Here is a 13,160-nt window from a genome sequence, read left to right as displayed (position 1 = left end):
AAAGACAGTAACTAGTAATATATAATGTATTACATTTTGGAAGTAACTTGCCCAACACTGTAAATAATTGCACAGTAGTTGTTGCTATATTGGCAGGTTTGGGATGTAAAAAAATACCAGAAAATAATTTTTTCTGGTTATAGATGGAAAGCCATGCCCTCCGGCCCCTGAGCTGGAGCAGTGGAGACCCTGTGGCACACACTCATGCACAGTATACTACTGGGATACTTCACCTTGGGATCCCTGTATGCCAAACACCATCACAGACGAGAGTGAAGGTAACGGCGCACCTCCACAGATGGAGAACGATGCCAACTGCGGTACAGGGGTACAGATGCACCAAGTCACATGCAGGAGAGCTGGGAATGGACATGTGCTGCCAAAACGGTAAAGAAACACAATCTTTCATCCTAAATTCTGTATAGAACACCCATACAGAAAATCTCATACTAATATCAACTTTAGGTGTCCTGAATCCTCTTGTCCTGACTCCATCCGGTCTTGTCCTTTACCTTGCAAAATTGACTGCATCGTCACACCTTTTAGCGAATGGAGCACCTGTCCCACTTCCTGTTTATCGGGTAAGCATGTAGACCCCTAACCCTAACAGCATGTCGTTACCAGGAACAGCTTGACAAGCTCAAAATTTTAACTTCATGTTTATTCTCCCAATACTGTGAACTTCTTTGCTTTTCTAGTGAATGCTACTGCACCAACCCAGTCTCGTCACAGGATCATCATCCAGAGACCTGCTAATGGAGGTCAAGAGTGCCCAGATACTCTTTATGAGGAGAGAGAATGTGATCCACCCCCTCTGTGCCCAACTTACAGGTAAAGAGAGAAATGGTTAAATGAGCGATAAACGGCGTCTGTTATGCTCACCAAGGCTGCATTTATTTGATCAAAATACAGTAAAAACTGTAATATTGTAAAATATTATTACAATTTATTTTTACAGTTTTAAAATGTAATTTATTCCTGTAATGGCAAAGCTGAATTTTCAACAGTCATTATTCCAGTCTTCAGTGTGACAAATCAAACTGATTAATGCAAAGCTACATCTAGATCATGATGTAAAAATCTCTCACTTCTCAAGTAAATCATAATAAACTTGATATCAACATAATATAATCATCAGTAGCTTATTATTGATTCTTTGTTGTGAAAAATGCAAAAACCAAATATAATTTTTCTTATTTTTATATCTTTAGGTAGGAGAAACTAGAATTCAGCTTTCTGGGAAATTAGGAAAAACAATATAAAAATTAATAAACGTAAAGCTTTTATAAAGTACCCTTTAAAATGTTTAGAGCATTTTTAAAATCATCCTATAAGACAGAAAATTACCCAAATGTAATCAAACCGTGTACAACATGTGGTGTTACTCCATTAAAATGTGCTAATGCGTATCCCTACTAGATGTGCCAACAAAATACAAAATGTTCAGAAAATATAATTGGATATAAGCCAGACGCTGCAACATGTTTTCTGTGCACTGGTGTTTCATGGCAGATGGCAGACCCACCGCTGGCATCAGTGCATTCTGGTACCTGATTCGGTGAGGAAGGCTGTGGGTGGGCCCGCAGAGGCATGCGGTATTGGCCTAGAGACAAGAGGTAAGTGACAGATTAGGATCTCTGTATGATTTAAAGTTTTATTAGGAAAGTTCTGCAAAACCGGGGTTACTGTAGGACGATTACTCATCTTAGAAATTCAGAGGGACTTCTTGGCTGCCTGCAGGGTTTTTTTTTTTTTTCTTCTTGCAATTTTCCCCATACTCTCTAGTTTTATAGAAAGTTGTCAAGATGTCAGAGAGGACACACAGCATGGTATGACATCTGACATCTCCGTCCCCGGACCCTTTTTAAAATATCCTGCTGGTACTTCATGTAAATGTAAAGGTGCTGGCCTATCAAGACACAGTAGGGATCCTTTCAGAATGCGGTATGCAGCGGACGGGACCAAATTCTGCCTGTCAGTTTTGGAAAGTGAGAAGAGTGTTTCTCAGCAAATAAATGATTCCTGCACAGTGGGCTTCAATTAGGAAACACAAGCAGTATGATTATCTATGTAAATAATTTTTTAACCATTCTTACTTAAATTGTTCAGTGGAACCCAGTGTTACCCAGTGTTCAGTGGAACAATTTACATAAGAAAGGTTTTACAAACATTTTAACACTAATTTGTTCTGCTCAATGAAAATGAATGAGACTCAGTGTGTTACAGCAGGCCTCAGAATGTGTTTGTACACCTTTAAAGGTCACATATTTTACACCTTTCTGGAGTTTTATTTTAAGTCTTGGTGTCCTTAAGACTATATATTTGTGGTATAAGTACACATATTTTTACAGTTCCTGTCTCAGGAGCTCTGCAAAGAACAGGTAGAGTTTGGCCTGTCTAATTAATATTCATGAGCCTCTCTTCTGATTGGCCTGTTGTTTTCTGAGTGACGCACAGCCAGAATTTATGCAGGCTGTGTGCATTTGACTGTGGATTGACTGTTTTGAAACTTATATGGTAGTTACATAGCACCTAGACCTCAGTTATCATGAAAATTTTAGTTTTGACAATATGGGACCTTTAAGAGATATTTCACCCAAAAAAGATAAATCCGTCATCATCTACTCACCCTCATTTCATATCAAACATTGTTCTTTTTTCTGCGGAACACAAAAATTAGATTTTGAACTGTTTTTATCAATACCACAATGAACCACATTGACTTTCATTGAACTGCATTGACTTTTATTGTATGGATAAAAAACACCCAAGGCATTTTTCAAAGAAGAAAAAAGTCATACAGGTGATTTTTGACAGAATTTTAATTTTTTCACATAAGATCAACATTTCACAGTTGACAAAGTTTGAAAGTGTCCAAAAACTGTATCATACTTTGAACTGTATAACCAGGGGCGCCCGTCCCACCTGTGGGACACTTGGCGCTCTTTTTGTTGTTGTCCTTTTTCTCTATGAAATCTTTTAGTAAACATCATAAATCATATATCATTTGAAAGCTTAGAAGCCCAAGATTCATCCTGTGAAAACCATTTTGAAAACGGACATTGCTTTACCATGGAAATGGTACTTTAAAATCTTTTGGCGGTCTCCTCCCCCTTAGTGGGCAGTGTCAAGTGTCATATTACAAAATGCATTACGGTCTTTTAGAATCAAACCTTTTTATAATCTTGACAAAATACATATCACTGGAAAGGTCTGAGTCTCAGGATTCCATATTTTGAAATAGAAGTAATATTGACAGAGAAATCTAGACATTTGTGACAGAAAATTGCATTTAAAAAAATTATGGAGTTTGGATGGCACCCGGTGGCTGTTTGTGGTATGACGCCCTAAATAAAATCTCACAGAAACCTACATTTTTTTCATATCAACTTCAAATTTGGAACATAACTTATTTATACATAAGGCTTTAATTTTATACCAATTTTAGAGTAAAACCTGTTATGTAAAATATTTATTATATATAAAATAAAATAAAATGAATATAGTGCATTTTCTTTACAGTAAATTTAAACTACCATAACTTTTTTATACTTTAATTGTTTGAAAAAATTCCACTTTTGCAATAATCTGCTTTAATAATTCTTCTTTAAAAAGAGACCAACCTTATGTCTGTATTCCAAAGTGTTCATAAATTACAACAATTTAAGTTTGGATAGTGCACCTGCATGCCTATTTAAAAAAATGGGGGGTGACAGTTAAGGGGTTAAGATAACCAGAGGCCAATAGGCGCCCCCTTCCCTAGATAACTTTTTTTTTAAGCTTACTGACAATTATTTATTTAAAATTTCGATTTTTTTTTCCCTTGTTGATATGCCAGTTAACATTCACAACACTTTTCTGCGTAAAATGTGAATATAAGTGAATATGCAGATTCATTCTTTGCCAGATGGTGGCGCTTGTGGAACAGTTACATAAAGTAAACATTATGCTATTACAGGCATTATACGGAGGTAATATGAAAAGAAAATGCCATCAAAACTTTCCTGGCTGAAATGTGAGTTTCCAGGTATGATTTAAACACCATCAATTACACAAAATATTCATTATTTATCATCAGTAGATCGAAACAACACTTGGCAAGTTGGCATAAATGTGAGCTATTTGGTGATTGCTAACTGCGTTTTGATTTTGAAACGTGCCGTGCTCGCAATTCAATCATAGCCGTTCAAAGTTTAATGATCACATTTAAACAATAGGATGATTCCTATTCTTCCATCCCCAGATTTGAGATTGAGACACTGAAGCAGCATGTTGGAACACAGTGACTGAATCTAAAACCTTCAGCTGACACAGATGACATCCACGCAAAGTGAAAGTCAAAGTGAAGTGACATACTCAGAATTAGTGCTCTGCATTTAGTGGGAGAGAGCACTGTACATTTCCTCCTCCCACCTACAATCTCTGCCGGTACGAGACTCGAACCCGCAACCTTTGGGTTACGAGTCCGACTCTCTAACCATTAGGCCACAACTTCCTGCAAGTCACTGAACTCGCACTGTATAACGTTACAGAAAGTTGTCTGGTCCAGTTCCTTTCACACAGCAGTGTTGTGTTTCTTGTTGATCTGCATGTTAACATACAGACACTCTCGTGCTGGGCTTTACTAGCGCATTGTGTATTCCGCTAGTATATCGGTGGAATACATGGAACATACCAACTATACAAACTGTGTGGGGGAAACTTAAACTGAACCACTCACTATAAACTACAACCAGGGCATCGCTGAAAATGAGTGTGTGAGTTTGTTTACAAAATGCTGTTGTCACTGCTGCAAATTCTCATATATTCAAATAATTATTCAAAATAATATAATTTTCTTGCAGCCAGTGGGCCCCCTTCCCTGTGTAGGCCCCTGGACTTCAGCCTGTTGAAGCCCGTGCATTAATGCGCCCCTGGGTATAACTGGTATCTTTTCTTTCTCTGTCATGTTTTCAGAGGTGACGTGTGTTGGTGCGGATGATTCTCCAGCAGATGTGACCGACTGTTTGAGGTGGGCTGGACTGATGCCCGTCCCGGTGAGGGAATGTCGTGTGCCATGCAGAGATGAATGTAGCTTCACCTCCTGGAGCAGATTCACCCAGTGTCAAGGCTGTGGAAGTTGGCGCACTCGTACCCGATCTCTGATAGGTAACATGTTCAACCATAAACTATTCTGATTATCAAAATGTTTTCTGGAAACACACACACCATCCAAGTTCCCCTTCCATCCAAACTCTCAGGCCGCAGTAAGAAGCGCTGGCGATGCCAACAGGAAGAGACGTTTCCTCTGCTGGAGAAAGAAGCCTGTCCTTGTTCTGAATTTCACACCCAGGCTCAGGGTCCCTGGTCTCCTTGTTTGGTCTCACCAGCAAAGAACATTGCTGGCCATCCTTTCATCCAAGGAGTTTCCCACCAAGGCCAAAAGGCAGTCCAGGACTGGCGAGCTCAGAGGAAGTACAGCGAGTGTGGGCATGGGAAACGCTACAGAGCTCTTGCCTGTCTGGATCACCTGGGACGATTGGTGGAGCCAGCTCTCTGTAGAAGCCCTGGTGATGCACTCTTCCAAAAATATCAAATAAAATTATCATTTATAATGAAATTATTATTTATATGTTTTTTCAGACCATTTTATTTTTCGCATATTTTGTTGTAGCCTTACGCTAAAATTATTTAAATTACTTTTATTTTAAATTATTATATTTATTATATCTAATTATTTATTTATCTATTATATTTATATATATATATAAACAGATTTGTGATAACTTTGCAAATTCTTTAAAAAGAAAAAGCTGAACTGACATAAATATTCAGATACTATGACATTTGAATTTATTCTTTATTTACAAGAATGAATTGCATAGATCTTGCATATATAAATATATATAATAAAAATAAATATTAAAAATACAATATTATGTTTTCTTTTGTTTTGTACTATTGTAATTTACATTGTATCTTCCATGTATCTCTAAAGAAGTGGCGTGTATGCTGTCACAGGTTATGAAGAGGACTCATGTCATGTACCCTGTTCTACGGACTGTAAGCTAAGTGAGTGGTCGAATTGGTCCGCCTGCAGCGCCTCGTGTGGTGGGGGGGTAAAAGTTCGCTCTCAGTGGCTACGAGAGAAGCCTTTCAATGGAGGTCGGCCCTGCCCAAAACTCGATTACAAAAATCAGGTGAGAATGATGTTCACGTCAACTTCTACTTTATTGATCTTGTAAGAAATAAAGAAACTAATTAGTCCAAATAAGACACGGGTTGTTCTGAGAACTTAAAATATCCAGAGACCTTTAGCTATTATTGATGCTCGAGCTGTTCAGTATATTTAAATTAGCCTCAAGGAAAAATCACCTGCTGTGAAATTATACATGCCCACACTAATATATGCTTATACATGCCTAAATTGTATGTGTTCATACATTCATAAATACTGTATCTTCATCTGTGTGTGGGAGTCACAGAGGACAAGGCAGTGTGTGTGTAAACCTACTGTATAATGTATTATTCATTTGGCCTGGCTTTGGGGGTCTTCCCCAGGCTTCCCACTTTCAGCTGTTTCCACAATGTTTCTCCACCACTTGCTATTCTATTAAGACAAGACTGGAGAGGATCAAGACCTCCAGGGACTGAACCTCTTATCCCCCCTGCTTTTTTCTTTTTCCTTTTATTTCACTCTTTTTATTTTATATTTCATCAGGGCAGGTCAAGCAACATTAAAGTTTGAAGGATCCGGACTGGAGTCGGCAAGCATTTCCTTCAGCTCAGTTTCCCTCATATAAATGAACCACTAAATAACGAATCTATGGTGGGGTCAAACATGTTCCAATAGAAACTAATGGAAAATTTGTCCTTTCCTTTTCCCCTTTTCGTTTTCCCTTTTTTCACTGTTCCATCTTCCTTTCCTTTTCCCCTTGTATTTTTCCCTTTTCCCTGTTCCATCTTCCTTTCCTTTACTTTTACTTTCCTCTTCCTCCTCCTTTTCTTTTACTTTTCGTTCTGTGTTCATTCCATTTTCTTTACTTTTCTTTCCCTGTTCCTTTCCTTTCCATTTCAATATTCTTTTAATTTCCTTCCTTTTCCTTTCCTTTTTTCTTTCTTTCCTTAATAATTTGCTTTGCTTTGCTTTGCTTTCCCTTTCCTTTTTCATTTCCCTTTCCTTCCCCTTTTTTCCTTATTTGTTTTCTTTCCTTTCCCCATTAATTTATTCTTTACTTTTCTTTCCCTGTTCCTTTCCTTTCCATTTCAATATTCTTTTAATTTCCTTCCTTTTCCTTTCCTTTTTTCTTTCTTTCCTTAATAATTTGCTTTGCTTTGCTTTCCCTTTCCTTTTTCATTTCCCTTTCCTTCCCCTTTTTCCTGTTCCTTATTTGTTTTCTTTCCTTTCCCCATTAATTTCCTCATTCTGTTCCTTTCAATTCATTTTCTTTCTGTGTTCATTCCATTTCCTTTCCTTTTTTCCTTCCTTTCCTTTTCCTATTCTGTTTCCTTTCTATTTCCATATTCGTTTAATTTTCCTTCTTTTCCTTGCTTTTTGTTATTCTTTTCATTTCCTTTGCTTTACTTTCCCTTTCCACTCCTTTTCATTCCCCTTTCATTTCCTTTCCCGTTCCCTTTCCTTTCCTCTTTTCTTTTCCCCATTAATTTTCTCTTCCTTTAATATATACTTTTCTTTCTGCATCCATTCCATTTCCCCTTTTTTGATTTTCTTTTCCTTTTCCCTTTCCATTCCTTTAATTTTCGGTTCCTGTTTCCCTTTCTTTTTCCCATTCTGTTAATTCCTTTCTTTTTCTTTTCTTTTCTTTTCTTTGTTTACTTACTGCTTTACTCTCGCTTTCTCTATTGCTTTACTCTTCCTGTCCACCCCTTTCATTTATTCTTTCTTTCCCCATTAATTTCCTCTGCCTTTCATATCCTTGTCTTTATGTGTCTGTTCCATTTCATTTCTCATTTCTTTCCTTTTCATTTTTTTTTCTTGCCCTTTTACCATTATTTTAATTTCCTCTCTTTTCATTTATTTTGTTTCCTTTCTTTCCTCATTCATTTGCTTTACTTTTCCTTTTCACTTTTTTCCAATCCCCTCTGTGGTTTTGCTGCCGGTCATGTTCTGCTGATATGAATATCTACAAAGGCTCAGGTGAGTACCCTAGAGAATTGTGTGTATTTGTGTTTATAATATTTTGCCCTTAAGTGTATATGTCTGCTTATATAAGCATTAGCATGCTATATATTTTCCTTACATACTTGTATACACAGAGACACCCAAAACACACAATTGTGTGCATGCTGCCATAACTATCTTGTCTGTGATCAGGTGTCTGAGGTACTGCCCTGTTACTCTGACTGCAGTCAGTATGTGTGGGAAGTGGAGTTCTGGTCCATGTGTGTCCTAAACCCACCAAACAATCTCAAGAACTCTGGATCAACCCAGCCTGTTTGCGGAGAGGGCTTCCGGACCGGCAAAATCCAGTGAGCTCATCCCATTGAGCCTTTAAATAAGCAAATGATCTCTGAAGTCATCAAAAAAAAAAGTTGAATTAAAAAGAAGTTGTCTCATACTGAGAAAGTCTTTTACAATGTCCCCGTTCTGCCACAGAACAGCAGCACAGTATATTGTGTTTCACCTCTTTGGTACAATGATAAAACAGATCCTGTGTGCGTCCCACAGCAAAATTGTCTCATAAGTCAGCATTCAAAACCGAGGAGAGGTCACAACAGTGCCAGGCAGATTCATGGGGTCATAACTCTGCTTCTTAAAGATAAGTGAGGTCGTAACTCTGCCCTTCAGACTAAAGTGAGGTCAGGGAGATGATGGGAAACCATGGGTAATGTTATAACTGAACAACAATGTTTTCTGGTTGTATTTGTGCTCTCACTCTGTAACATTTTCTTTGCTTAAGAGGTGCCACAATCATCCTAGACATCTGAATTTTAGGCTAAGATAAAATTTGTTTGTCTCTGACCTAAAGCTGCTTGAAAAAGGGAGGAGAAAATCAGGATGAGGTTGTGGATGACTCACTGTGTGACCAGGAGGAAAAGCCAATCAGAGTCGAGACCTGTCTACTGCCGTGCCCCGCCCACTGTGTGACATCAGAGTGGAGCCAGTGGACCAAATGTACCATGGTCAGTATGACTGATGGATGAATAGATGGAGGGGCTGATGAATGGATAATAAAATGTCAGCTTGTCATGATGGGATGATTCAAATAAAATGTTTATTGCTTTAGTAAATATATTGCAGTGGATTTAACAAAATGATTCACAGTAGTACTGAAATACACGACAGGTAACAAAAGTTTTATTATACTTATAAATCTGAACTTTTTTAAATTGACCCAGAAGAATAGCAAAACCTAGAATCTTCCTTTTGGATTATGGACTGTTGAGAGTCCCACAAGAAATGACTTCATTAGTGATTAAATAATCTTAATTCATATCTAAAAATAAAGGTGCATTGATTTTTCTGTAGTAATTATAATCAGCTAATATTAAGGGAATTTTTCTTGTGCAAGTTTTGCACTTTGTGCCATTGTGTTGATTACCAATAACAATAATTGTGGCCTATCCCTACATTAGTAAAAGCAAGCAAAAATAGTGTTTAGAGTAATGCATTTTTAAGTCTAGGGTCTAGGGTGCAAGGCATTGCACCTGAATAATCAAAAAATTACACCCTGTTTGGAAGGTGCGTGACTTAACATTATGCTTGTTGACATGACACAAATAGGATAGAATAGCTTACTAACCTGTGCAGTTATATTGAACTTTAATCAGTCAATCTTAAAGCCTTCTGACCTAAAGAATTACATCTGTAACACTTAAACAGAGGTTAATTTGCCTAGTCCTGAAAGGACGCTTTACAGCTCAAATAACACATTTGAGTGCTTTACCAAAAATATAAGCTACAAATTTCTGCCTTTAAATCCTCCAGAATGTCTTGTCTGTTAAACTTGTTGTAATTGCATTACTGTAAACACAATGAATGGGAAGTCCCCATTAGGATATATATGCGAGATTATGTATTGGTGTATTTGCATGTCTGATTCATGCCTGCATTCCTGCAGGATTGTAATGACGGTGATTTGAGGTGGAGGAGTAGAAGTGTCTTGAGGTGGCCAGAAGGAGATCATACCTGCCCAGATCTAAACCAGACTCAAGCCTGTATCAATATGACCTGTCTCAAATACTCCTATGTTTACTCAGGTGCTGTTACAAGCATTCACACTTTCACAATTTACAGATTTTAAAATGTGTTCAGTCCACATTATGGAGTGCAGGGAGTGAAGTGTGTATGTGTATGTTGTGAAGATTGGAGTAGCTGTCAGCTCAGTGAAAATGCAGTATGCGGCCATGGGATTAAGACCAGACTCCTGAACTGTGTCCGCAGCGACGGGAAGCTGGTGGAACAGAGCATGTGCAAAGAGGTAACTGTTCTTTTCTCACTGGAATTCTCTCAACCAGAGTTTTAAAAGGAATCCAGTTATTTTATTGTTTTCTTCTCTCTTTTTTCAGCTTGGTCCTTCACGTGGAAAGCTCTCTGCCCCCTGTGAGGTGGGCTGCCCTGTTAATTGCCTGATTACAGAGTGGTCCACCTGGTCAGAATGTTCACCTGAAGGGATCCAAAAGTCTGTCTTGTCAAATCTGTCACTTAGCAATGCAGCTCAGAGGACAGTGTTTCATATATATATATATATATATATATGATTTTTTTTATTATTGTTTTATTATAAAAACATAAGTGGTCCTTTCCTTCTCAACACTGGCAAGCAAACAAACAAATAAATACATTTGTTATTTAAAATTAATAAATGAATATTTAATATTATTTATAATCTTTTTATTTGTTTGTTTGTTTTTTGATGAAAGCATAAATGTTTTTTTTTTCCTTTTCAATACTGGCAAATAAAATGAATAATAATAACAACAACAAATTTTGTTATTTGATATTAATAAATGTTTAATATTTTTTATTATAATATAACTTTTTTTGATGAAAACATAAGTGGTGCTTTCTATTTCAACACTGGCCAGTAAAAATTAATCAAGTATCTTCGGAAAGATAGCACACGGCTGTTTACACCCTTGAGAATTCAGTCATGCTTCCTTGAACTTGGCTGTTGTTAGAGGCTTAATTAAAAGCTTTTTTCAGTCTCATTTATCTCAATTCAAGGCTCTGCAGGTCCCATGAGTAAACACTTCCCAGGGCACTTATTAAACTTTCAGCATGCAAACAGAGCTCTCCCTGGACTTTAGCTTCTGATCCCATGTGTTTGTGTCTTGTTGTATGTGAATTTTCCAGGTCAGATGACACGGTCCAGGGTCGTTTTGCAGCCTGCCGGAGAGGGAGGTCGTCCCTGTCCATCTCAGCTTTCCCAAACTCACCCCTGTCCCATCAGGCCATGCTACAGTTGGAGACTGGGGGACTGGAGACCATGCAGAGTAGAGGTAGTACTGATGCAGTGCACATGATTGAGTTAAACTCAAGCAAACAACTGCCGCTGCTGCTGAGACACTGTCCTTTACATGCACAAATGATCAGACTGAAGAAATTCACATAGCTGAAGGCTACTGCTTTCCATTAAACTGTCAAAGCAAATGCATCATATCAGGGTTTCCTCTGAGCTCATATGAGATAAAATCATCTTCGCTGGGCTAAGGTTTTTAGTTGGAAAAAAATTTAAATACAGATAAATTGTCAATAAAATAGAAAGTGCCTTTATTAGTGTCTCAGCAGGTTTCTTTCTAGTAGAATAAAGGCTACCAATTAAAGGTGCATTTTTATACCATGTATAAAATCTTACTCTAGCTTCACTGAAATAAATGTCCTGAGCAATCAAATGTGTCTCAATGGCAGACCTTGGTTCTGTAAGCAGCTAAAAAAAAAGATTCAGGGGAGCAACACACTTTTTTAGCCAATCAGAACAGCAAGCGTTCAGAAACACTCTCTGGCTGTGAATCATTTGGCGTGTTGGACACAAGCCCATGCGGAGGCCTCTTTATGGTGTTATGAGCCAATTATATTATGGTTAAATCTGGAGTGGTTTCTTTCTACCCACCAGATTTACACTTTCTAAATAACAGAAATCTAGACAAATTACCTGATATATATCAGCAGCACACAGAAAATGAATAATACATCTAAATAGCCCTAAACAACATCACTATTTTGATCTTTAGACAGCTGAAACCCTCTTGCGCTCTCTCTGTAATCTATCTCTCTCTGTTTGCAGGGGGCCGACTGTGGCGAGGGAGTAAGTCAGAGGGAAATATCCTGTGTAGTGCACTGGGGTTCTCTTTCAGGTCCTCCTCAGCCCGTTCCAGTAGAGGATAAAATGTGTGTAGGAAATTCACAGAGCAAAGTCAGCGAGACTGAGTTACTGCAGCCCTGCACAATCCCTTGTCCAGGTCTGCATCTCACAAAACACAAAGCTAAATAATTGCACGTTAGTGACTTCTTGATAGTGATATTTATCTAAATGAAGGGTTCGTTAGTGATGAATCAGCGCCTTTGATTAATCACATCTATCTTGAGGAGCTCTTTGCAACTGCTCATCGGCTGTAATTTCCGTCTCGCATGTCAGGAGAATGTCATCTAACCAAATGGTCAGCTTGGAGTTTGTGTCAGCTGCTGTGTTTGGATGGGCGGAGTTTTGAGACATGGGGTCGACAGGCACGTTCTAGAGCCATAGTAACACAGGTCCCGGAGAACCAGGACACCTGTCCCAGCCAGATGTATGAGACACGGCCATGCCGAGGTTTGTGGGAAGCCATACAGAAGAAAAACACCAAGCAGTCTGATTGAATTTTTTTTTTTTTTTTTTATATTAGAATGATTTCTGAAGAATCATGTGGCACTGAAAACTGGAGTAATGGCTGCTAAAAAATCAGCTTTGCCATCACATTAATAAATTACATTTGAAAGCATATTCAAATAAAACATATTTTAAAAAAAATTTAATAATATTTCACAATATTAGGTTTTTACTGTACAAATAAACAGTAAAGTGCATTTTTAGGTGAAAATGAAGTCAGATTTTTAGGTGAAATAAAGTAAAATTTAAGGTTACAATTTATTTATTTAGTTATTTTTGTCATACGCTAGGTATTTTCAACACATTGATTCAAAGATATTGATAAAGTACCAGTCCTCCACATTTAAAAGA

At 37.7% G+C, this 13,160-nt stretch overlaps 1 protein-coding gene across 1 annotated transcript in view; it reads left to right on the top strand.

The window, feature by feature from the left end:
* LOC107718236 (thrombospondin type-1 domain-containing protein 7B-like) overlaps nucleotides 1–13,160 on the top strand; it is a 29,102-nt gene that overhangs the window by 13,115 nt on the left and 2,827 nt on the right. The window contains exons 6-21 of the mRNA XM_016525230.1: nucleotides 144–387; nucleotides 466–581; nucleotides 699–831; nucleotides 1,513–1,616; nucleotides 4,957–5,148; nucleotides 5,241–5,549; nucleotides 6,001–6,179; nucleotides 8,132–8,137; nucleotides 8,315–8,469; nucleotides 8,970–9,123; nucleotides 10,062–10,200; nucleotides 10,306–10,421; nucleotides 10,510–10,600; nucleotides 11,297–11,442; nucleotides 12,228–12,402; nucleotides 12,579–12,752. Of these exons, the coding sequence (XP_016380716.1) occupies nucleotides 144–387; nucleotides 466–581; nucleotides 699–831; nucleotides 1,513–1,616; nucleotides 4,957–5,148; nucleotides 5,241–5,549; nucleotides 6,001–6,179; nucleotides 8,132–8,137; nucleotides 8,315–8,469; nucleotides 8,970–9,123; nucleotides 10,062–10,200; nucleotides 10,306–10,421; nucleotides 10,510–10,600; nucleotides 11,297–11,442; nucleotides 12,228–12,402; nucleotides 12,579–12,752 (2,433 nt within the window). The remainder of the gene's footprint in view (nucleotides 1–143; nucleotides 388–465; nucleotides 582–698; nucleotides 832–1,512; nucleotides 1,617–4,956; nucleotides 5,149–5,240; nucleotides 5,550–6,000; nucleotides 6,180–8,131; nucleotides 8,138–8,314; nucleotides 8,470–8,969; nucleotides 9,124–10,061; nucleotides 10,201–10,305; nucleotides 10,422–10,509; nucleotides 10,601–11,296; nucleotides 11,443–12,227; nucleotides 12,403–12,578; nucleotides 12,753–13,160) is intronic.

Source organism: Sinocyclocheilus rhinocerous, unplaced genomic scaffold (genome assembly GCF_001515625.1).
Source record: "Sinocyclocheilus rhinocerous isolate Xijiao unplaced genomic scaffold, SAMN03320098_v1.1 scaffold1111, whole genome shotgun sequence".
Lineage (NCBI taxonomy): Eukaryota > Metazoa > Chordata > Actinopteri > Cypriniformes > Cyprinidae > Sinocyclocheilus > Sinocyclocheilus rhinocerous.
The sequence above is the reverse complement of the archived record's forward strand: the minus strand, read 5'-3'. Positions and strand labels throughout refer to the sequence as shown.